This window comes from Mauremys mutica, chromosome 12, assembly GCF_020497125.1.
Source record: "Mauremys mutica isolate MM-2020 ecotype Southern chromosome 12, ASM2049712v1, whole genome shotgun sequence".
Classification (NCBI taxonomy): Eukaryota; Metazoa; Chordata; order Testudines; family Geoemydidae; genus Mauremys; species Mauremys mutica.
In genome coordinates, this window is record NC_059083.1 from 11,905,380 (window position 1) to 11,930,039 (window position 24,660).

The following is a 24,660-nucleotide window of genomic DNA, read 5'->3' on the forward strand; positions in this document are numbered from 1 at the left end:
CAGCATCTTCCAGTTTATTCCCCACGGAAGGTTTGGACAAGTCATGGCCGGGAGCTGGGCAGCTTCAGCGCTATCCCTGCAGGGATTGGGACTAGGGCCAGCTCATCAGGTGAGGCCGAAGGCCTGAGCTCCGCCAGGAGCTGCCCGTCCCCCATGCCCCAGGACACTCCATCCAGTCCTGCCCTGGGCCCTCATGCCGGGCCGGTCTCCTCCTTCAGATAGTCCTTGTATATCCTGCGGATCCTGGCAATGTCCTTTTCGGGCGGCTGCTGCCACTCGTACCAGGGGTACCAAGGTGCCTGGCTCTGCAGGGAGGGGGCGGGGGGCGTCTTGGTCACAGCCTGGTGCTGGTTGGTGTAGTCCTTGCCCTGCAGCGTCACCAAGGGGATGTGGAAGCTCACGAGTCCTGCGGGTGGCGGGGGATGGAGGAAAGGCAGCTAGTGAGCAAGACTGGGGTCAATCCCCATCCACAGCCCCGCTCCCCACAGCCCAGCTCTGCCGATGCCCCTCAATCCCAACCGGCAGCCCCCTGCTATTCCCACTCAGTCATATCCAGCTCCCTACTCACCATGGTCACGAGCTTGGTCAATCGCCTGGGTCAAGCGTTTATGCTGCTTCATGCAGACACCTGCAGTGGAAGGAGAGGGTAGCGTGTCTCAGAGGATGAAGAAACTGTGGGGTTTGGGGAGCTGATTCTGGGGCAGACTGATCCAGAGGCTCCTTTTCCATTTCTAAAAGGGACAGGCAGGGCCCCAGGGGACAAAGAGGGTTTCCCAGGTTGGGGCTGGGCTGAATGGGGAGTCTCCATCTCCCTGGGAAACAGGCTGCACGGGGCAGTGCTACCCCATGGGGGGATGGGACCAGATGGGAAATGTCACCTCCTTGGTCAGTTTCATCCTTCTCTCCCCCTACCCGCAACAATTCCCCTCCCGGCATCCCCCCCCACAGACTATCCCCTGGCCTCTTGGGCTATTCTCCCTCACCTCTGCACTACCCCAGCCTTCCCACTGCCTCTGCTTCCTCTCCCTTGGGGCCCCCGCCCAGAACCAGGCAGATGGCTCCCCGCCCACCCCTTTGGTCTAACTGGGAAAATGGTTCCCTGTGGCAGACTCCAAGCCCCCCTGGGCGGGGGGGGGGGGAGGGAATGTACCTGTGCGTGTGGGATGGAAGGTGACACCCGTGTGGGAGCAGATGAACTGCTCCAGGAGCTTCACGTTCTGCAGGAGGAGAGAAGCAAAGATGGAGCCGTGAGCAGCAGGCACAGGGACAGACAGGAAAGGGGCTGGCACCGCAGAGAGGCCATCTGGCTGCTTGGGGACACTAGGTTCCCCAAAGAGCAGGGGGGGGGGAGGGGGCGCCATACAAACAGGGCCAACTTGAGGGAAGAAGTGGGGATCATAGAGTTGGGGCAGAGGGGAAAGAGGGGATCATACAGCCAGGGCAGGCCTTATGAAGAGGGTTACAGAGCAGGGGTCATACAGCTGTGCCCAGGGAGCCCAGACCACGCGTATGTTTTCTCTCCAGGTCAAGGGGTGGGGGTCACAGGCCCGGCCAGGGGGTGAGGAATGGCCAGAAGGGCCTGAGTTGGGCTCAGCCCCTTACCCTGTAGTCCACGTGGAGTTTCTGGTCTCGGCAGATGGGGCAGGGGTTCCCCGCAATCTTCTTTCCTCTCTGGGGAACCAAATGAGACTGTTAGAGCTGAGCCGCCTCTCCACCCTGCTCATACCCCAGCCACAAAGCAGGGCCAATGGTGGGCCTGACCCATGGGCCCATCTAGCCTGGTATCCCGTCTCTGGCAGTTGTTAGCACAAGGTGAAGGTGCAAGCAACCCCTAGTGGTCAGATATGGAATAGCCCGTCTCCATAGACTGGCCATCCTGACCTTCCTCATGCCCTGAAGCATCTGTCCCCTGCTATTATAATTATCTCAAACTGTTCCCAAGGGCTTTACATCTGGAGATGGCGAAGCGCTTTGCTGTCTTTAGCCCCATTTTATACATGGGGAAACTGAGGCAGAAAAGGGCAGCGACTTGTCCATGGTCACCCAGCAGAGGCAGGCACAGCAGCCCCTCTCCAGGGGCCAGGTATCCTCACCAGCTGTGCTCTCAAATCTCACTAGACTCTTCTCCAGCCTCCCCTGTCCTGGTCCCTTTCCGACACTCACTGGGGATGATTCCGACCCTCGTGAACCAGCTGCTAATGGGATCTAAGTTCTCTGGGTCCTGCTGACCATCAAACTCCTCCTTGTTTGGTGTCACCTGCCATTTACTTTCCCATGCCTCTCATCAAACCACCCCTTTCTGATGTGCTATGGATCTCACCAAGGCTAGCCAGACCATTGGTCTTTTCACTCTCCTCCCACTTCTATACCCCCGCCCGCTGCTCTAACCACTACAGATCCTACTCCCTGCCCAAAACCCAGGAGTCCTGACTCCTGGGCCCTCTGCTCTAACCACTAGATCAGTGGTCCCCAACTTTTTCTGTCACCTCCTGCCTTACCTGTAATGGAACTTTTCAGCCACCTGTCCGCAAGGGAATTGTGGGGCTGTGGCTGAGAGTGGAGCCCAAGCTGCAGCTAGGGGCGGGGCTGGAGCAGAGCTGGGGGCAGAGAGGGGCTGGATGGTGCTCTCTCTTCGCCCTTCCCTCCACTGTGGGGGCTGACCTTGCCGCTCCCCACCCCCCTGAAGGTTCCTCTGTGCCCCCCAGGGGGGTGCACCCCACATTCTGAGGATCACTGCACTAGATCCACACTTTCTTCCTGGATCGCAGACAAAACCCAGGAGTTGACTCCCAGCCCCCCTTGCTCTAATCATTAGACCCCACTCCCCTCCCAGAGCAGGGTACAGAACTCAGGAGTCCTGGCTCCCAGCCCCCCTGCTCTAACCACTAGACTGAGAAGCTCTTTCTTTGGTGGCATCTCTCCAACCGGCCTTGCTGAGGACAGCTCATGCCATAGGGAGGACTCTGGGTGTCCACTGGCTCCCCCATGTTTCCTGGAGCCTGGGCAGCTGACCGGCATGCTAGTCATTGGCCCCAAGCCCTGCCCATGCTGAGGGGCAGGGCAAGGGGTGGGGCTGCACTCACAATACAGGTCTTGCGGGTCTTCTGAGGGGGGATGGGTCCCTTGTGGTTACGCCGATAGCCGAACCAGACGGGCTTGTTGCCGTATCTCTCGATGTACTCTGCAAGGGGGGAGGGGAGAGTTAGCCAGTCCCGGTGAGATTCACACCGAGGATCCTAGAGAACATGAGGGAGTGCAGCCTCTGTTGAATCAGACCCCCTGTACAGATGGGGAAACTGAGTCACACTGGCAGGAGGCTGGCCAATGATCATACTGAGAGTCTGGTCCAGAGATGGAAACCCAGGTGTCCTGACTCCCAGCCCCTCCCCGCCCCGCTCTAATCCACTAGACTCTCCTCCCCTCCCAGGGCAGGGCATAGAACCCAAGAATCTGGATCTCAGGTCCGCTTCCCACCCCACTCTAGCCCCTAGACCACTGCCAGGAATCCTGAGCCCCTCACAAGGTTGCCCTCGGTGGTGCCAGCCTGTGAAGCAGCAGATCCAAGGCCTAGCTCCAACCTCTTCGCAGCTCCTGGCCAGATACCTTCCGTCTCTAGATATTCCCAGGGTTTCTCCTTAAAGCGTGATTCGGTGTCAAAGGCGACTGGCTCTGCTGATGCGGCTGGGTCCGTCTCCGTGCTGAACACCCGGAGCAGCGGGCGCTGGAGCCGCAGGAGCGAGGCAGCAGGAGCAGCCTAAGAAAGGCCAAGTCAGGAAAGGAGAGAAAGGATCAGACCACCCCAATAAGTGGCTGTCCCTACCGCGTCTAGGATATTAGATAAGGATCAATGAAATGCAGTCACCTCTGGGGTGGGGCAGCTAGGGAACAGCAGCAGCAGCACAGTAACATGGCACGGGGGAAGAGGGGGTTAATTCACCCATCACAGAAATGCAGCCACCTCTGGGGTGGGGCAGCTAGGAAACAGCCACACAGCAACACCACATAGGAGAGGGGAGAATCACTCACCCATCACTGAAAACTGCACTGATTGGGCTTTGCAGGCACAATGGTTTGCCCCAGTGCTCTTGCCTGAACCCTTCCCTCTGCTCTGCGGCGGTTCATTGCTGAGCTTCACCAAGGGGAGGCTGCATTTCAGCGGACCCCAGTACCATTCTGTGATGAAACAGCAGGGCCAGTGCATGTGAAAGAGTTTATCCTTGGGGTTGGAAGATGCTACCATGATCTTTTTAGCAAGCAACTTTAATGATATTTTTGCATTTAATTTCCCAGCTACTTTTAAGGAAAAAGCAAACAAACACAGAGTAAGGACAAATGGATCTGCTGTCTGCAGCCGCCCTGTCCAGAGTTGCTGGACATCACATGGAAACAACAGCAGGAAGCTGTGTCTAAGGTGGGTGGCCCAGTGGGCTCGTGCCTCAAAGCCGAAATAGCCTGCAGGCTCCCACAACAGGGCGCTGAGATCCCACATGACACAGCGATGCCGCACAATGGAGTAACACCACGCCAGGGGAACGTCATATCCTGCTGCAATCCCGATTTGGTGTGGCCCAGCAATTAAGTTGGCAGGCTGGCTCAGCCCCGGATAACCTTGTGTTATGTTGAAGTGCATAACCACAGCACTGCAGGACAATGTCATGGCAGGGAGACTATGGGAAGAGCAATAATGTCACGTCGCTCCCTGACCCACCCTTGTGGAGTAGCAGGGCAATGCCAAGTCACAGCGTGTTGCCCAATGCCACACAGCACCATGACAGCATGATACCCACAATGTCACACTGCCACCCCTTAGCATGATCTCACAGCATGGCAGCCATGATGTCACGTCGCCACCGCATGGCACGATAACCTGACAGCACGGCAGCCATGATGTCACACTGCCTTGTTACTGGCATAATGACCTCATAGCACAGCAGCCATGATGTCACACTGCTCCCACTCTTAGAGTGTGATGACCTCATGGCACTGCAATCATGATGCCACGCTGCCCCCTCATGGCATGATGACATCATAGCAAGCGATTTTGGTGCAGGGCAGCAGCTCTTACATCACACTCCACCCACCCTGGCACAATGACATCACAGTGAACATTGCCGGTACAGCAAATGACGTCATCCCCACAGTGATACATGCAATGACATCACAGCACATGGCCCCGGCCGGCCCCCTTAGCCCTGCTCCTCACCTGGGCCCAGAAGAGCCTCGGGAGCAAAGCCAGCCCAGGCAGGCTGCTCGCGGCCCTTCGCAGTAACATGGTGCCCCTAGAAGCCGCCATCTTGCGGTACGGTGATCTGTGCGCATGCGTGGTGACTAACGCAAATCAAAGCCGCCTTGGCAGCAGCCATCTTCTTCCACGTGACCACCGCGTTGGTGCGGTCACGCCTTCGCCTGTTAGTTTATTTTTTTAACGTCACGTCTGACTCGACAACTCGCTCCCGCGTGGGCTCGTAGGTTAGAAAGAACTGTTGCAAGGATTAATAGGTTTAGTTTGAAAAGTGCGGGATGATCAATGCGCACGCGCCGACCCATTTGTTGGCGCGCCTGCGCACAGCTCGGCGAGGAATAAAAACTGCGCCACAAGCTGGACAATACCGGGCGTTGGCTGCGCATGCGCACAACCTTCAGGACGACAGCTAAGGAGAATCAGCCGGCCCCACCCCCGCGCATGCGCGATATAGAGAGTCTCGTGACACTTCCGCAAGGGCGTTGCCCGCCAGCCTAACCCGGTCACCCCGCCTTTCCCCTTCGCGCACGCGCGCTGGGGCCCCTTTCTAACTGCGTCACAACCGTCGCCGATTTTAAAATTGATTTTCGAGCTTAGATCCCGCTCGCACATCGAGAGGGGACCCCGGTGGCGTGTTTCGCTAGCGGTTTTGAATCGGTTCTCGAGTAACCGGCCGTTGGGTACGAGGAAGGAGGGGGAGCGGAGAGGACGGAAGCTTTGTTCTCGCGCCGCAGCACGAGCCGCAGGGGGGCGGGGCCGGAGGAGGGCGGGGCCGCATATAAAAAGCGCCACTCGCGCGGGGTTCGCCCATTCTGGGGTCTGGTTAGAGGTGAGTACTGAGGAGCGCGAGGCGGGGGGACAGGGTGGAGGCGGGGGAGGGGTGGTTTTGGGGGCTGCTGTTAGCCCTTCTGAATGACCTTGATTATTAATAATTTCTGCTGCTAATTAACCCCCTGGGTCTGAGGCAGGGAACGGGGCTTTTAATTGAAACTGGGTTTCATTTGAAACCCCCCCCCCGGTTGCTTCCCCATAAATCCTCATTTTTGTTCCCAGACCCACCCAATCCACAGATTTGCAAAAATTTACCGCAGCCCAGATCCCAGTGATTTAAAAAAAAAACCCTAAAAATTAACGTTTTTGCCAAATTTTATATTTTTGTGGTTAAAAATCTTGGGGAGGGGGTTACCTTTTGTGTCTAAAAATGCTCATTGCAGTGTTTTTTTCCCTTCTCTTCTGTTCTAGGTTGGTTTGGTCTTGAGACTGGCGTCGAATTTGCTACGAGAAAGAGAAAAATCCCCCCCCACTTGGTCCTTGGAAGACACAAAAAAGCAGCCACCATATTTTCGACCGTCCTTGGGAAGCCGTTCAAATTCTTTGTGACCTGAAGGAAACTGCCACTTAAACATACCAAAAGACCAAACAAAAAATAATTAGCAACAACCTGTCCTGATCCTTTTTTTAAATCTAGCAACTTTTTGCATCTCTTGATCTCGACAAACCACCAATAATCCCCAAAAAGTTGCTGTATTTTTTTAAAGCCATGACCAAAAACAAATCAATTATTTTTTTTCTTTAAAATACACCACTTTAATCAAACAAAAAAATAACAAACCTTGAAGCGCTGTCGACGAGAAAAATTATTGGATAGTAAGTGTCGAATTTTCAACCAACTGACCAAAAAAAAAAAATTCCTCCTCTATCAAAAAGAATTAACGCCAGGAAGAAACCAAAAATGTGTATATAATTGAGAGGAAAGTAGGCTTTGTTTCAAGATGGTTAACCCTTAAAAGTCAGGCATTTTGCAAAATATGAATGCATATTTATAAGGAGTACGACGGTCTCTTAGACAAATCCATCGTCTCCACGAATATGAAGGGTTAATGAGCTCCCACACAAAAGATGGCGGTGACTGAGCCATAAAGTATCGCTTTTTTTGTGTGGGAGACAAGGAAAATGAGCAATCTGTACATAAAGATTGCAGGGTAAGGCTATAAGTGGCAAGGGAAGCAAGAAAGATCAATGGCATTAGACGATGGGTTGGTTTAAAAAATAACCTTATGGTGATATGTCAAATCCATTTCTTATATTTTTAAATTCAATGTAAATGCTAGGGTTTTTGGTGTGAATTTATTTTTTTAGAACCTGGGCTACCACTTTAATAATGTATTTGCATATATATGTAGTAGTTGGGGAGAAAGGGCAATCTTTAAGAATTGGGTGGCAATCTAGAAATAAAGATTGCAAGAGTTGGTTTTTAAAACTTTCAAATCTTGTTAAAATTCAGTAATTTAATTTTTTAAAAGAGCAGCATGAAATTTGATAACATTTAGACTCCAATTATAACAAAATCTAATGTGCTTTAAAAAATGTGATTCTCGCTTTCTATTTTCCCCTCCCTACTAAAGATGGCGAAGCTGTTTTGTCTCCTTGTCTTTGTTCTGGCAAGCAGCATTTTTTTTTTCAGATTGATCCCATTTTTACCCCCCCCCTTTTTTGCCCCTCCCATACTTTGGAGGGGGACAAATTAGCTCCCCCCCCCCCCGGGTGATGGGGAGATTCTGTAGTGAATCTTCAGCTCATGCTAACAAGAATTGGCTTCCCCTCTTGTATTTTTAATAGGTGTAGCTTTGTAGGATTGAGATTATAGGATACAAAGAGGGGTGTGTGTGTGTATGTGTATATATATATATATCTATGGTGGGGGCTGTATTGTTATATGAATTCCTTCTTAATAGATACTGAAGCCTTTTTGTTTGTGGTTTTTTTCCCCTCCCCTCTCCCTTGTGCTTCTAAAATGGCGTCTGCCTCATTTTGTCTCTTCCTGTACAAAAGCAAGAACCCATGGGCAGGGAGGTGATGTAACCAGCTCTGAGCAAACTCCTCCCACCGAGTGGCTCGCGTTTGGAGGCATGGGATGGAGGGAATGAGATGCGGGGGGGGGGAAGGGGGGGAAGGAGGAGGGGAATGCACCCGGTGCGCGTGGTCCCCCCCCTTCCCCTTTCTAAACTGTTCTAACCAAATTCCACTCCTGGCTGTTTCATCTACAGGAATTCTCTAGGTACAAGTTAATATACGAGTACAAAGTATGATCCTAAGTCCGCCAGATTTCTTTCTTTTTATAGGTTTCAACATAACCCCCGAGTTTGGACCTCCGCTCTCTTGTCTGTCTTATCTGGCTGTATTTGTAACTTACAATGGTTTCTATCCAGCTTCCATGCTCAGTAAAGCAGACGGTCTGCTTTGTCTCCCTCTCTTAGACTTTCTGAAGGGAAGTGGGGGAGCATTCCTCTTGATCAGTTAATGTAATCTGATTTGTTATAACAGATGTGAAATGCTATCACTGGACTCCAAAGGTGCTGTACATAACCCACAAATCTGTTGTCAAGGATGTTCTGGGGGTGGGAGGGGTGCGTGCATTTTCTCCAGCCACACACACCCCAAGTGTCGTCTTGGGCAGGGGAAAGGTAAAAAGTCTTGTATTCAATTAATTTGCCACATTCCACAGTGCCATAGTTCCTGTACAATGTACTAGGAAAAGAAGTGATCATTAGGAAAAAAAGGGAAGCCCTCATCAAAGGGAGGGGAACAGCCACAATTCACGGGTAAGCAAACCTTTCTGGTATTAATTACATTTCACAACCTTCATTTCTGTTCCAGACCACTTTGCTTATTTCTTTTTGATTCTTCCATTGTCAACTCCGTGCAGTGACAGCGACTGATGCATGCAGAGGCTGTAAGGATATTTTGAGTCTTGATTTTAAGAGCTTGCCAATCTGTTAAGACAACTACAAATTTAATTTTTTCAGACTTTGCATTAGAGAAATCTGGTATCTTTTACCAGAGCCAACCCATTGGATCTGCATGAGCGTCCGATAGCTTTTAACCAAGGAGAGGCTGCTTTTGTGACTGAGATCTATTTTTTTTTTAAACTGCTGGATTTTTTTTTCTGGACTGTTTCTAACATGAAATGGGACTTCACAAGGCAGATTTTTCAAACCCAGCAGGTTAAATACCTGCTGCAGTGTCCAGTGGTAGCATTTCATGCAATGTAAAGCAATTCAGCATTTTAGTCTCATGGAGAGACTGAACAATATACAGCCTGTAATGGCCTGATCTTGAAGCATTGAGCTGCAATCCTTTTGAAGTCATTAAGAGTTGTTCTGGGTGCTGAGTTTCTCTCGGGGTTGGGCCTTAGCCACTGTATGTATAGTGCAGGTAGGACGAGGTAAGTTATATGCAAGCAGCAAATTTAGCAAAGGCCTTGTAGAGATTGTGCAAATCGGTGGGTCCACTTAAGGCTGGCACACTGGGACCGTTCGCTGTGTTGCAGTTGTGTGCACTTCTAAATTTCCAAGCACACAGAAGACTAATGGAGGTGAAATATGCTAAATAAGGAAAATAACAAAAGATCCAGCCAGAGAGGTTGATGAAAGCAGCAATGGCTCTTGCAGCCTCTTAATAAGAATAAAAAATCTATTTAATTTTTTGAGGAAAAGCATTCAATGAGAGGAAAACTTTTTTTAAACCAAACACTAGGAAATAGACCAGAATCCATTCAGACATTTAAATAGACAACACACTTGATAAGCTGAGTGTCAGGCAAACGTTTGAAACTGGGATCTGTCTGTAAAGGCTTTTTCTTAAAACAATTTTTTAAGAAAATGTGATCCTCAATTTGGGAGATTTGAAGATGGGGTTAAAAATGAACTAAGGGTAAATGTGGGTGAACACACAGTGGGTACTGCTAAAATTTCCTCTTGCCAGAAGCCTAAATGATTGCTGAACTAGATGTTTGTTCTGTGCAGCCAGTATATCTAAAGAGAGCTCAATAGGGGTTTGGCTAAAGATGGCTTTTAAAAGTATTTTAATACCACACTTTAAAAAAAAAAAATCCCAATACAGAAGTTTTGGTACCTCAGTAGTTCCTGACTGGTGTTAAGAGCACCTGAAGTTTACTGCATAAGGAATGCAGCTTCTGTTTATCAATTCTGTTAACAGGCTTTTGTTCTAGAAGTCATCTGCTCCAGCTGTCTTTCTTCCCTCACCTTCCTGAAGTTATAATCTCATGGTCTCACTCGTGTGGGTGAAGATACGAGATGGGGTTGGAGAAGTAAGACACAGATGCTAAAGGGGCAAAGATACTGTGCCAGAAGCTGAACTCTTTGCTGTAGCCTAGTAACCTTGACAGTCACTGGCAGCTTCTCTGTCACATTTGAAGTCTCAGTTACGCTGAGACCATTTGTGGACAACGTATTGTAAAGATCACTTCTGATTTGAGGTAGCTTGGCCTCTTGGTGAAGCTCAGTTTAGTGTTTAGAGCTCCAGGGAAAATAATTCAGGTGTGAGGAAATCAATAGGTCTCTGAATACATGGGGGGGGTGGGGTCCAGATCTTTAAATGTAAAGATCTGGCTGAATTTAGTCTTTTTTTTAAACTCTGCTGTAGTCACTGAAGTGGCTTTTGTCCTTTCAAAGGGAAGGGGAGTACTTGTGTTTTTTAGAAACAAACTAATCCTAGTTTTCTTGCCATAGGTGGAAGGGGAGGATTATCCTTTTAGAGCACAATGCTGGGAGTCGGGACTCCTGGTCTGTGCCTGGATTTGGGAAAGAGTGTAGATAGTGCCAGAGGATTTGGTGCTTGGGGCTCATGGGTCATGTGTTTTTTGATGGGAGTGCGGTAGTTAGGAAAAAGGGTGGGAGTCCGGACTCCTGGATTCTAACCCTCTGGCACTGAAATGGAGACATAAGCAGATAAAGAAAAAGCCACTAGCTCATTTTCCCCATCCTTACTGGGGACTGAAGTGGGAAGACACTGTGAGGCTTTGTTGTTACTAGAGTGCTTTGAGATCCTCAGCTAGAAGGTGTTACGGAAGGGTTATTCCATCAGGATGGTTTTAATCATGATTTAACAAACAGCTGTTTTTGTAATGTTACAGTAACTGGCAGTCCTCAGTCACTCCCCAGTGTTAGGGATTAGAATACCAAGTCTTAAAAATCCTTTGTGATATATTAATAGGATTATAGGATATGAAGATGTCTGTCTTCATTGGAATAAAATCCTGATTTCTATCTCTAAACTGTAAGTACAAAACAACTCTCCCTGTGGTCTCCAGTCATATGGGATCTAACTTCTCAGCTGTACTGGAACACTACTTGTGGAGGGGTTTAAATCCTAATAGATCAGTAGCTGTGCTTTGCTTGTGGTATGTCATCTGTCCTCTGTATCTTTCTATCCCATCCAGACCCTCAAGGCTCTCTATTTGCGCCATGTCCATAGCTGCTTGTAGCCCCTCTGGATATGCTTACCTCAGTAAATCCCATCTCCCATAGCATTCAGAAATTGACCCAGTCTGTGCAGGATTCCTGTGTCTTTGGGGGCAGGAGCACACAGCTGTCTTTCTCTTAAATTGGCACAGCTGTGTAGTTTTGATGCTCTTTACGTCAATACTGACTGGCTAGATCTTGGCAGTGGATAAATATAAGTTGCTCTGAAGAGAGTCCCTGTTGTATGACCCACTGCTTAAAATCAGCTCCCCGTGTCCTTGGCTTCTTACTGCCCATAGGCGCTCTCATTAGCACTGGGAGAAATTAACTAGATCCCTTACAAAAGGGGTGAACCACAAATTCAAATCTAACTGGACTAAAAACTTTTCCATCTTTTTCACTCTAGGCTCCCAAAAGATGGAGTTTAAAATACAAGGCTGAAATCGTAACAGCTAAAAAATGCCTTTATCTGTGTTTAACTTCAGCTCAAACCCAAAGGATATTTTGAAATCTGTCATCGGAAAAGTTTGGTTACTTCCTCTATTTCTCACAAAGGAGCACGCTAGTTCGTATTTTGTTTCTATTCAATTTCACTTCTGGTTCTCTGCCCTTAAAGCTGCGATGTTTGGGTTGCAAATTGGTGGTGGTTGAATTTTGTTGAACTTGTTAGATCTTGTAAATTTTAGTCTGCTTAAAAAATGTCTTTGTTCTTGTATCCTTTTAAGTGATAGTGAACCAGTTCAATGATTCATGTTCTAAGATAACCTTTTTTTGGCTAAAGTGTGTACCTAATGCTGCTCTTCCCCTTACCAGCTTGACCTGTTCTGATTTTTCTCAGAGGGAAGTAATCTGTTGACACTCAGACATTGACTGTACCTTGTAAATGATCATGTTATTTGTGTATTTACAGAAACTGCCTTTAATGTTGGGTAGAAATATGTAAGACTATTGCTTAAAAGTTCACATCACTGGAAGCATTTCTTGCACCGTATAAACTGTAGGCCTGATGTTCAGACTTACTGACTTCAGTCTAGACGGTCAGGATTTCTGAACATCCATATTAGGATTTGGAGATGGAAGCTGATATTTATCACGCTCTCTGTTCTGCAAATACCACAAATTGGTTTCTGCCCTGCTTCAGGACTAGTTCAGCAAATGTTGTCGATGCTTTATTGTTTAACCAGGACTAGAATTAATGCTTGGAAGACTTAAGCCACTCGCAGTTGAATCACTGCTTTTTTGATTAAATTCAAAGTACAGCTCTACTCAGAGAAGCAACTCTGTAAAAGGCATTGTGTGGCTTTTTGTCCCTGAACTCTAGATCTTGTTTAGTCAACTGGCAAATAAAAAGGGCTTTCTGCCAGCCTTGCAAATTCAGGCTGGGATTCAGCTGTCAAGCTAGGTTCAGGCTTGTTTTCATCAGGAATAGATTAAGTTCTGCCTTCATTTAACCTGATTTCAGTAAGCTTACCCAGATGTGACTGCAGTTACACTGCAGCTCATGGGTGAGCCTAAAATAGAATGTGGCACACTCTCTTAAAGCCTCTTTGGTTCTGTGGGGCTAACAGGGATCAAATGTGTTATTGTTAAAGTTAGCAGATCTGACTAATACATGCAGGAACCAGAGAAGATGCCTTTAGTCACTTTAAAGAGTAGAGCCATGCCTCAAAGGGTTTTAGACTAGATCACCCATTCAGTGGAGGTGAACACCTAACAGATGACATAGCCAAATTCTTATCTGTTCAGTTATATTGTGCTTACCTTTGATTAGCATTGTGTGCCATAAATGGCTACAGTGCTCCACCCCAGAGGCGACTGCATTTCAGGAGCCGGAGTGAAGTGACCGAGCTGTAGCTTGTTTTTCTGGGTCGCCTGCTGTCTGAGAGCAATATTTGTCTTAAGCCTGCTCCTTCCAGTGTCTGGCAGTGGAGTCTAAAGTCAAGCTTGGTTATTTCCATGGCCAACAGCAGGCCAAATCTTCCAATCAAAAATTCTTTAATTGCAGAAAGCCTCATCTATTGCTCAGTGCCCAGAACATGTGTAGATCTGAGCATTCAAATGCAGTGATTTGTGTTACTTTAAAAATAAGACCCTAATGCCAGAGTGTGACTAATACCATAGAATCTGTTTGGGGAGCTAGGATGAAAATGGTAAATAGGCAACCGTTTTCCATTATGTAAATTTCATATGAGGCATTTGTTCTCCATGAAGCAGGGGTATGTTGACCACACAAGTTTTGGTTTCTCTTCCACCATTGACACTGCTTTCAAATCAAATGCCCCTGTTGGGGAGGAATGGACAGAGAGATGCTGCTTGTGATGTGAACTTCTAGGGTGCATGCAAAACAGATAAACTCTGGGCAAAGTCATGAACATTTTATCTGTTTTTTCTAAAGCTTTGCCAGGAGTTTCTGCTAAGACTGCAGTTTCTTCAAGTTAACAATAGAAAAACTGTTTTCCTATAAAAGCAACTTGAAACTGTTCTTTAAAGTGTGTTTCTCTTCTGAAACATATTTCTAAAATGGCATCTTGTCAAATCACAGATAATGCCTTTCTCATCTAGCGCTTTTCATCAGTAGATCTCAAAGTGCTTCACAACATTCATAGTCTCTCTACGCTTCTGTCAGATAGAGCAGTGCTGTTATCCCTGTTTTACATATGGGGAGCGTGAGGCTAAGGTCACACAGGAAATCTAGTGGAGTGGGGAATTGCACAGAATTGGGAACCTTAGGTTATAGTGCTCTAACACTGCACCCATGCTCCCATATTAAGATGTCTGATTGCAGAACCAGATTTGCTGAGCTCTTGAGACTGAGGACAGAATCAGACCAGCAGAATCTCTCTAATGGGAGATGCACAAGCAATAAAAAAAAAAAGTTGCTTATCCGATCCTGGCTTGGGTTTGTAAGGAGCCAGGTAGCAAAAACCTACATATATCCTGACATGCTTGATTTGGGATCATGGACACACATACCATTTCATAGCAGCTTTTCAGAGTAGAATGCTATTTCCTTTCTACATACCTGAGCTGGTTGACACTGCAATAATCCATGTTCAGAGTTTGTAACTTTGACACTTCAAGCCCCTTCCAGTTGACTGGGGGTCCAGCTTTGGCCCAGAGAGTGGGATCAAACTGGACACATAGTTGGCTAAGAGTGGACTTCACTCTAAATTAGGCTTAAATGTGTAACTGAAACCTTAACTCTGCTTTTCGATGTTTTCAGAGGTGAACTCAAAGGTCTTGCTGGGGGTTCTCAAACTGGGGGTGGTGACCCCTCAGAAGGTTATGTGCAGGTTGTGAGCTGTCAGCCTCCACCTCCTGCTTCACCTCCAGCATTTATAATAGTGTTAAATGTAAAAAGTGTTTTTAATTCAAAAGTGGGGTCACACTCAGGCCTGCTGTGTGAAAGGGGTCACCAGTACAAAAGTTTGAGAACCACTGCTAATGAAGCCTTGAGTTTAGGATAGGGGGTCAGTTTTAGGATTAAAGATGCCCTCTGGTTTGAGGCACAGGGCTCCTCGGTTCTAGTTTCGTCTCTTGAGCTGGGAGTCAGGACTCCTGGGTTCTATTCCTGGCTTGACTACAGACTTCCTGTGTGACCTTGGGTAGATCAGATAGATAGATCTTTATATTTTTGCCTATAAAATGGGAATATTAATTTGGTTCCCTAAAGATACTTTTCTCTCCCACTTTAAGTATCTAGTTCTTAAAATGCCAGAAACTCCAGGCTTCTCTCCTGAATGAAGGGACTTAGCGACTATAAACAGGTTCAGACTATCACTGTGGTAGGAGTGCATGCTGAACATTAATTCAAATGTAAGCTGTAGGGACCAATCCTGAAGTAGGAGCGTGCCATCTGACTTCATATTTCTAATCACTGGCTTCACTCCACTTGCTTGTTGTGCACCCCTCTCTAGGTGGAATGCCAAGAAATCTGGAGTTTGGATTTCTCTGGCGCTTAGAGAGGGGGGTATCTTGTCAAAGTATGAGATTTATGTTTAAGTTCTTACCAAGCCAGTTAACTCTTAACAAAACCTTTGCAGTTTGCCTTTTAAACAGATGTTCAAGTTATCTTTGCAGAGACTTGAGCTAAACTTGCAATTAATCTTTTTTGAAAAAGCTTTTAGTAAGTTTCCATGAGTGCTACAAATTCCAGTAAGCACAAGCATCTCTATCTGTACCATAAGCAACTCCAAATGTGTCAAGCTTTAGCAGTGTGCCAAAAAGTGAAATTGAATAGAAACACGTCTTACTTCTTGAGCTGAGAAATACTGAAAGTATACAGCATAAACAGTAAAGAAAAGAAAAAGCTAGAATTTTTTTAACTTCTGATTTTAGTCTTGTTCAGACAGGGAAGGGGTTGGTAACACAGGAAATTTCTTTTAAATTGTCTAGAAACTAATATTTGCTCACAGTTGCCAAGGATATGGCTGTCTTAGTCTTTCCTCTGGTGTCCTTTAGTCCAGTATTGCACTTATCAGAATAGTTGCATATGCTAATACACAGCTGTTGCAGCCTGTCATCTGCATATAAATCTGATGCATGTGTATCTTTATTAATAGAACTTAATCTTTGCTGGGAACCCTGAGCAATGGAAGCTCCCACTCTTCTTTACTATGCCCAGTAGTGCCTGGGGGAATTCACATGCTCAAAGACCTTCCTGCAGCCTCAAGGCAACAAAGTGGAATCCTTATTTGTTACCTTGGTCAATTCTGTATATTCGTCCTTATCCTGCCTACGAAGCAAAGGGATCTCTTATTTATAGATCTGTCTAGACTTATAACTGTCTTACATCTCCTACTCTCTCGTAATCATGGTACCTGGTCTTCCAGCATGGAGTATGATCAGGGCATCTGGTGGGATTTCCCTACTGGAATGAATTGCCATGGCTAAGTTCTCCTGTGTACATAACTCTGTGTTTAATCTCTTGTGTGGATGGTGACAGGTGTCGGATTGGCAGCCCTGGAGACTGAAGTCCTCTCTTCACCAGCAAAGCACGTCCGAGTCTGGCAGCGGCACTGCGAGCTTTTTTTCCCCTGCCGAAGCGCATTCACCTTGCGTGTGGAGGAGGCCACCTCTGGGGGGTGAGAGGGGAATTCAGTCTCCATGGCCTGTCCCGCTCTCTGCCTCTCCGCCGAGGGCTGCAGGCACAGAGACTTTTCAGCATGGATGCCTTGCAACTGGACTGACACCCCGTACCCCCCAAACTGATTCCCCCCAAGCTACCGAACGACCGTCAGCTGGTAACAACTTTCCATCACTCCCTACTGTCTAGTTTTGCTCCCACTAAACTCTGCCCAGTAAGTGATGGTGGATCTCTGCAGTTAACTTGGAGAGAGACTTTATTGGGGAGGAGTTCACACCAGACCTTGGAAGAGCTGGCTGTGGTTGGATATTTTTCCCCTCCTGCTCGGAGAAAGGACTTTGCTGAAAAGGCAGCGACGAGGGGATCTCTTCCTTCCATGTTGAATCCAGCCTCGATCAGCCTGCCACAGCCAACAAAGTTCTGGAACTCAGCCATGCTGCCCATCTGTGTGTGTGTGTAAATTCTCCCTCCTCGCGCCAACCCCTCCGCTCCCCCAAGCAAAGCTGCATTGGCAGCCTTACACACAGCCCCACTTGTTTCAGTGCTGTGTCTCGGTGTCTATGCCTCATGCAACATATATGTAACTTACCAACGGGGAGCATGTTGCCTTAGTGTCACTAGTTACCATTGACACCAATCCTTCCTCGCTGTACAACACGGGGACTGTGCGCCTAGGCGGCTACACTACACTTTCGCACCCCCCCTCTGAATAAGGGTAACATACAAAGGCAGATCTGTTGTGTGTTGCTGAAGCAGACCCAGCCACTGCGTCTCTAAGCAATGTCCCAGCCCTGGTCCTGCTTGTCCACTTCTGTTGTAGTTTAACCTGGATTGTGTTACACGCTTCCCAGCTAGGTAGTAGTGTGAGGGCGCATTAACCTATCCACTCCTCTATACTGCAAGCGATTTTCATTCCGGGGGGGGGGGGGGGTGGTTGCAGTGTCTCCTAGTGGGAACCCCTCTTGTGTTCCCTGGGGTGAGAGTTAATGGGAGGCTGTTGCCACCATTAAGGAAGGCTGATCTGCTTAAACTGGGCTGCTCTATCCTAGTCATCTGTAAACTCTGCCATTCCTGTCTGCACCAGATCTCAAAGAAGCCTGTACTAAGGGAAAGTAGTCTCAGTGCTCTAAGTCACTGCTCAATTAGTCATTTGTTGTTTATGCATGCTGCACCTATTAAGAGGGACAGCACTAGCCAAGGCGGCCCCCCCCCCCCGCCATTGACTGACACAAAATAGCCTGACTTTAAGCCACTGATTCCTGTTCTCTGCAGTCCTCAAATCCCATTTACTCTTCTGTAGTGTAGGAGCCTGTGACACACATACCACCGTGCGTGAGCCTGGGCTCTGGTCCTCGCCCTGGGTGTAGGAGGAATGTCTGCTTTGCTTGCAAATCACTTTAGAGGGCCATGGCCGAGACAATTAATTTCTCCAGTTAATCTCTCCAAACTGACGCTTCTACCTTGCACTCGGGTGTGAGACCATTTAACTAGCCTGGTCACTTTCACAGTCTGTTAAATTTCTAAGTTCTAGGCAGGGCATGCAATGCCTGGGAGAGTTGTGATTGTGTATCCACACACAAAGGTCTCTTAAATGAAATTAAGATTTATGAAAACAGGACAATTTAAAAAAAAAATGGGGTGATAAAGCCTTGCCAATGACCCTTTAGCTGCATTCAGAGTCTTATCTGAATCTCTCACTAATTGTTAGAACTGAATTTTTTGCCGGCACCAACTCACACTGTTTGCTGTTAGGATATCTACCATAACCCCTTTACATGCCAGGGATTCACACCATCGTTGGTCTCATTGGGGTCTCAAGGACCTAACGGAAACGGTGGGGTGATGTACAACATTCATGCTCAGAGTCCTGGCAAACAGGATAATTTATCCATGCATGACTGACTTTGACTTTGGGAGAGAGTCATAACTTTGTATCGGCCATTTGCCAGTTCCCCTTGAACATTGTTTTCCCAGCGTCCACCCTGAAAGGTCCGGTGCAACATACCGAGAAGGGAGCTCTGTCTCAACCTAACCTTTTCCCCTTTATATATAAACTTTTTTCCTCCTCTGGCAAAGCTAAGACCCAGTTGAACAATAAAGCCAAACAGATTAGATTTCCCCTAGCATGCTTGTTGAAACTAATCCGCTTGTTTCAGGGTACCTTCCATTTCGGGATGCTATGAAGAATTGCATGAAGGAACAACTTGGCAGAGTGTTTCCCATTGCTTTGCTTTTGTGTCCTCTGCATTTTTTTTTTGTGTGTGTGGCTCTGTTGAATTTTTCCTGTTTAAACATGTACCTGTAACTTGGTGCATTACATTTCCTAAAAACCAAATAAACTTTGTAATTTACAATCTGTAACTTGTGGATGTTGGAAATGTTATGGAGGAAAATTAATAAAAAAAAACCCACAACCTGTTAATCTTTTTTTAATAGCATAGCCCAAAATATGTCCTGTTTGATTATTTTTTATGTCTGGGGTTTTTTTTCTTCCAATCCAGGCCCTTCTATTTAAAAAAGAAAATTTCTTTAGTAACACAGCTTAGAAAATTTACTTCTGCAATGGCTTTCTAACAAATGAGATTCCCGCACAACCCACTGCCCTCACTCAAGTAGAACCTTTTTCTTTTCGTATGTAGGTAATCAAATTTAGACTGATGGATTGAAACTTACAGCTGCTGATGTATTTTAGGCCCCATTCTCATAAACAACATTGCATCTCAAGTCAATAGTAGCTTTGGTTAGCTCTGTAAACCACTGACTATTACAAGGTTTAGACCCACACCTCTCTTCTGATCAAGGTCTCTGGGTATAAATTCTTGAGTGTGCAGTAGTAACTCCTAAACTAAAAATTAGTCTCGGAAAAACATCAGCATTCTCCTCCCTGGTTTGTCTAAAAAGAGAATATTGACTTATACACTTGTGTGTGTGCGTGTGTTCGTGGTTCAATAAATGGTATCGTGCCATAAACTTGTTAGTCTCAAGGTGATTGAGTGGGAACATGACTAGAAAGCCCTTAGTGAAGATACAAACTGCTCTGGATTTTCCCCAAGTGGCTGTCCCTTTGTCCTGTTTATTTCCTAAAGGGTTGGGGGGATACTTGATCATAGAGGAGACAGGTTGGCAAAGAAAGAAACCTGGTGTTCCGATCCATCCTGGTTAAGGCCCTAGATAGATATGTGCGTATGTAACTGAGTGTGTGGTTAGCAAAAGAATTCTAGTTTTCCAGTGCTGGGAACTGATGTCTTTTCCGAGTGGGTTCTCTTTTCACTGGTGGCAACAATAGGGTAATACTTTGTACTTGTATAGGATCTGTACCCTTCCTGATCAAGTTTGGATTCCACTCATCAGTGCAATATCATCTCTGTGCTCTTTGCTGAGAGTAACCCCTTTTTTTTTCTTTCTTTCTTGCCTCAGAATTGTCCATCATGGGCTCTGGACCAATCGATCCTCATGAGCTCCTAAAAGGATTAGATTGCTTCCTGGGGAGAGATGGAGAAGTCAAAAATACAGAAGGGGTCACCAAGATTTTCAAGTAAGTCTCCAGTTTAAATGTGTCAAGTATCAGAGGGGTAGCCGTGTTAGTCTGAATCTATGTCAGGACACAATGTAGCAAAACCTCAGTTTCCCAGAGCAGAAGTAAGCAGCTGGTGCTGTGTGAAAATGGCCCATCAGAGCAAAGATGTTTGATTGTTGTAAGTCTTTTCCCCTCCTAGTCTTTATTTATCTTTATTAAATGCTGATCTGCTTGATGATGGCTGGCATTAAAGTTGTTGGGGGTTTTTAAGGCAGTTTAGGGGTTTTAGTCATGCAGAGGCCAGAGTCTCAGCTGTTGTGCATCAGAGTAGCTCCATTGGAGTCAATGGAGCTCCCCTGGTTTAAACCACCTGGGGGATCTGGCCCCATTGACTCCAGTGGAACCACAGCTGACTTGCACCAGGTGGGGAGTTGGCCTTGGGTACCAGCATCTTCAATGGAAGATGCGCATCCAAATCCCCTAGGCTGCTTTGATGTTACTCCATCCCCTTGTTTCAGAAATGCATCCAGTCCTCTTCCTAAATGTTACTTGATCCTGGATCTCAGTAGAAGTCCCTTCTGCATGTTGCTTGAAGGCATTTCAGTGTATTCCCAAAGCTCTCCCACAACTGCCTTGTCCTTCAGGGTGTGGACAAGGCATTGGGCAGCTATAACTGCCCTATAAAATATTTAACCCACCTCCTCAAAAAACCCTCTCCAATTAAAGGGAGATGTGTGACGATGGTAGTACGTTTTAATCTTGGGCTAGCTCCTCAGATGGAGTAAATTAGTGAGGCTCCCGAATTTAATGAGAATCCCAGCCACTCTGAGCCAGCCGTTGCCCCTTGCTGGGGCTGGATTAGAGCTAGTGCCTGCTGGAGAAGAAAAGCCTCATTCCCATCCCCTCTCAGCCAGTCAGTCCCCCACCAACGGGGGGCCGGATTGGAGCCAGTGCACCACAGTGGGGAAAGAAGCCATATGCTATTCCCACATGAGTCCTGTTAGTCCTTCTTGGCCCCCAAGCCTACGGAGTCTGATTTCGTGGCAGTTCATTTGCCATGTGCTCTGATCTCTCTGTACTGCATCAGCTCAGCTTCTCCTTTCATCTCTCCCTTCCTGCTTGCAGTTTAATGAAAGACGCACAGAAAATGGTCAGTCGCTGCATCTACCTGAACATCCTGCTGCAGACCCGGGCGCAAGACATCCTGGCAAAGTAAGAGTCGTGGAGGGTTCCTTACAGGGAGTGGGGCCTGGGAGTCGGGTTATCCCTAGCTCTGGGTGGGGGTCCAGTGGGTTAGAGAAGGGGGAGTCAGGACTCCTGGATTCTTCCCCCAGCTCTGTCACTCACTGTCTGACCATGGTTGGGTGTCTTTTCTGCTGAGGTGCAAAGTGGTTCTCAGGGAGGTTATGGGGTTTTAGTGACCCATCTCTGGCACGTAATTGGAGATCAATCCTGGGCTGTAAGGAGTAGGCAGAGACGGTACCAAGTTTGGCTGTAGCCCATGGCAGGGGGAAGGTATGACACCAGCACTGACCTGGCTCTGCTCTCGTCCCAGGTTCATCCGGGTTGGGGGTTACAAACTTCTCAACACTTGGCTCACCAGCTCCAAGGCATCCAGCAACGTGCCCCTGCTGCAGCAGATCCTACTCACGCTGCAGCACCTGCCCCTCACTGTGGATCACCTGAAGCAAGTGAGTAAAGCTGCTGGCACTCTCCCTTCCCAGTCAGTGCTGACCCGGTGGCCCAGTGCGGCGCTAGGGGGCTCTGTGCTGCAGGGAACAAGGTGGAGACCCTGTCCCTTGCGGTCAGTGCTGACCCTAACCCTCTGTCCCTGTCTGATCTCTTCCAGAACAACACGGCGAAACTGGTGAAGCAGCTTAGCAAGTCGAGCGAGGACGAAGGTAAGAGACCGCCCTGTTGTGTGCATGTGCGCCGTGCCTCCTCCCGTCTGCTGGAGCTCGGTGCGAGCTGCCCTGCGCTAACCTCTGTCCTCTCTCCCCTTCCAGAGCTCCGTAGACTGGCCTCCATCCTTGTCAGCGACTGGATGGGCGTCATCCGCTCCCAGAGCAGCGCGCAGCCTGCAGGTGAGTCACACCCCTGAAACACGCCTAGGAGACCTTGACTGAAATGATGGGGCCCCAGCTGTCCTAGCCCAGGCCCCTCGACCCACTAATGGGCACCCTCCCACTCCCTGCAGCATCCTGGGTCTGGACTCTCTAGCCATGGGATCCCTGCCACTCTACTGCTCAGTGGCTCCTCCCATAATACACTTCTCGCATCCAGACGTGGGCAGGCTGCAGGCTAGTCCCTGGAGCCTGAGGGTGGAGGAGCTGTTATGGTGGCATCTGCCTTTGGGACTTGAACCCCCCCCAGGAGCCTAACTCTCCCCTTCCCTGCAGAGCGAGACAAGAAAAAGCGGAAGGAAGAGAGTAAGGGCAAAGCACCTGTCCAGGAGAAGCCTCAGGAGGCCAAGGCGGAAGCCAAGGCTGAGGAGACGCCGGAGAAGAAGAGAGAGAAGCCAAAATCGTTACGCACCACGGCGCCCAGCCACGCCAAATTCCGCTCCACTGGTGGGTACTGGGAGGGGCGTCTCTCAACTTTCGGGGGGGGGGGGATAAGCGGCCTTGGGTGGGATTCTGTATGGCTGTTCCCCAGTTGTTGCACCGCAGAGGTGGCTGCGTCTCAGGGCAACGGCTGGTCACTGTGCAGCTGTTCCCCAGCAGCCCAACCCCACAGGTGGCATTTCTGTATTTCTCCACTGGGTGACCGATCCCAGCATAAAAATCCTTCGGGATCCTTGCAGACGAGGTACTATGGAAATGTGTGTGGTTTAGCCCCTTGCTGTATTCTGCTAACCTGAGCTCTGCTTTGCTGTAGGGTTGGAATTGGAGACTCCCTCACTGGTTCCTCTAAAGAAGAACCCCAACGCTGTAGTGGTGTCTGAAAAATACAACCTGAAGCCGATGCCGATAAAGAGACAGAGGTGGGTCTGAGCACCCCTGCCCTGCTCTGGGGAAAGCGTCCCGACCTTGCGCCTGTGGCTTCCTCTGTCTGCCTCACCTTTACACTCTGTCCCTCAGTCCTGAGAATCACTCTGTGTGGAACTGGGAGGCAGGACTCCTGGGTTCTATCCCTGGCTCTTGGGAGGGGAGTAGGGTCTAGTGGTTAGAGCGGTGGGGGCTGGGAGACAGGACTGAGTGCTGAGGGGATTTGCCTGAGGCCCTGTGTGTGGTACAGGCCCAGCATTGGTAACCATCCCCAAGCCGCCCCTGCTTGCCCCTTCAGCCCCCTGCAAAGCAGCTCTAGGGCTGTGCTGTGCTTCCTGTGCTCTTCACGCCAGATCGCAACGTGATCTGGGCTTGCCTGCTCCTTGCTCAGGGCAGCGTCTGATCCCTTTCCTGGGCTGTGGCCTCAACGTCTCAGTACCATGTCTGCTTTTCCCTCTCACAGCACGTCCGCCCCCTCTGGAGACAACCCACCAGTAGAGAAGAAATACAAGCCTCTGAACACCACCCCCAACAGCACCAAGGAAATCAAAGTCAAGATCATCCCCGCGCAACGTGAGTACATTGAGGGCCCGGTAGTCAGGATGCCTGGGTTTGGTCCTCAGAATTGGGCAGGGAGTGGAGTCTAGTTGGTGAGAGTGGCAGAGTTGCGGGGGTGGGGCTAAGAGTCAGGACTCCTGGGTTCTATCCCTGTCTCTGGGATGGGAGTGGGGTATAGCATAGCGGAGGGGTAGGATAACACGTGAAGTCGCAGGTGCTTGGAGCTTTCAGTTTGCGTAACCTCTTTCATTCCCCCTCTCTCTGCAGCAATGGAGGGCTTGGGCTTCCTGGATGCCCTGAACTCTGCCCCTATCCCGGGGATCAAGATCAAAAAGAAAAAGAAAGTCTTGTCTCCTACGGCAGCCAAGGTACAAACACCTCAAGGTGGGGAATGGGGGCTGGTGGGTTAGAGCGGGGCGGTGGGTGGCAGGCTGAGATGCAGGACCCCTTGGTTCTGTCCCCAGATGGAGGAGAGATGGGGGTTCTGGTGGGTTAGAGCAGGGGGTGGGCGGCAGGACCCCTGGATTCTGATGTCAGCAATGAGAGGGGAGTGGGGTCTGGGAGTTACTGGTTCACTTCCCATTACACTGATCCCACATTTCTCTCTGTGTCCCAGGCGAGCCCGTTTGAAGGGAAGCCAGCCCCAGAAGCGAGCACTGCTAAGCCATCCTCTCCAGAACCTGCTACTGCATCCGAGCCAATGGAGGTGGATCGGCCCGGTACTCCTGTGCCGGCAGTAGAGGTCCCAGAGCTGATGGAGACTGGTAAGGATGGGGAAGGCGTTGGAGCCAACGGGTTCTGTTGTGCTAACCCTGGGCGGGGGGTAGGTGGTCAGCCCAACATCCTGGCAGTATTGGATCAGACCTGATGTTGCCACCCAGGAGACCATAAAACCCCATAATGCATGTGGCCGGGTGGGCCATGCCAGCTGGGATACAGCTGCCTTGGCGGGGGCGCAGCCCCTGTGTTAGCTTAACTGTGGGGCTGGCAGAGCTGTCTTCATCTGG

General features: G+C 48.7%; 2 protein-coding genes across 6 annotated transcripts in view; one reads left to right on the top strand and one right to left on the bottom strand.

Annotated features, from left to right (window-relative positions):
* On the bottom strand, positions 1-5,546 carry MRPS18B (mitochondrial ribosomal protein S18B). 2 transcript variants are annotated; one of them, XM_044983883.1, is made up of 7 exons: positions 5,204-5,546; positions 3,604-3,754; positions 3,084-3,181; positions 1,603-1,671; positions 1,151-1,217; positions 569-628; positions 1-406 (listed from the first exon to the last, which is right to left on the bottom strand). In XM_044983883.1, exons 1-7 carry the CDS (start codon positions 5,291-5,293, stop codon positions 192-194), a joined length of 750 nt encoding a protein of 249 aa, XP_044839818.1. In that variant the 5' UTR covers positions 5,294-5,546; the 3' UTR covers positions 1-191. The 2 variants fall into 2 exon arrangements, with proteins under 2 accessions (XP_044839818.1, XP_044839817.1); XM_044983882.1 differs by lacking the exon at positions 5,204-5,546 and adding an exon at positions 4,709-5,068.
* The window catches only part of PPP1R10 (protein phosphatase 1 regulatory subunit 10), a 25,385-nt gene continuing 6,000 nt past the window's right edge, over positions 5,276-24,660 (top strand). For 2 of the 4 annotated variants that reach the window (XM_044983881.1, XM_044983880.1), the window contains exons 1-12: positions 5,276-5,299; positions 6,485-6,889; positions 20,009-20,126; positions 21,234-21,320; positions 21,664-21,799; positions 21,958-22,009; positions 22,115-22,192; positions 22,508-22,678; positions 22,986-23,091; positions 23,559-23,668; positions 23,921-24,021; positions 24,270-24,417. In XM_044983881.1, the coding sequence (XP_044839816.1) occupies positions 20,020-20,126; positions 21,234-21,320; positions 21,664-21,799; positions 21,958-22,009; positions 22,115-22,192; positions 22,508-22,678; positions 22,986-23,091; positions 23,559-23,668; positions 23,921-24,021; positions 24,270-24,417 (1,096 nt within the window). In that variant the 5' untranslated portion in view covers positions 5,276-5,299; positions 6,485-6,889; positions 20,009-20,019. Of the gene's footprint in view, positions 5,300-5,457; positions 5,923-5,944; positions 6,072-6,484; positions 6,890-20,008; positions 20,127-21,233; positions 21,321-21,663; positions 21,800-21,957; positions 22,010-22,114; positions 22,193-22,507; positions 22,679-22,985; positions 23,092-23,558; positions 23,669-23,920; positions 24,022-24,269; positions 24,418-24,660 lie in introns of those variants that run through there. The other 2 variants (XM_044983878.1, XM_044983879.1) reach the window with 2 other exon arrangements.

What these genes read in the sequence shown, in the direction of transcription:
- MRPS18B (XM_044983882.1), bottom strand. Translation starts at nt 4,813, where the DNA reads ATGCTAAGGGGTGGCAGTGTGACATTGTGGGTATCATGCTGTCATGGT. An exon ending in AACTCCACGTGGACTACAGG is followed by an intron (nt 1,218 to 1,602) that starts GTAAGGGGCTGA and finishes CTCCTCCTGCAG; the next exon opens with AACGTGAAGCTCCTGGAGCA. An exon ending in TGACCAAGCTCGTGACCATG is followed by an intron (nt 407 to 568) that starts GTGAGTAGGGAG and finishes CGCCACCCGCAG; the next exon opens with GACTCGTGAGCTTCCACATC.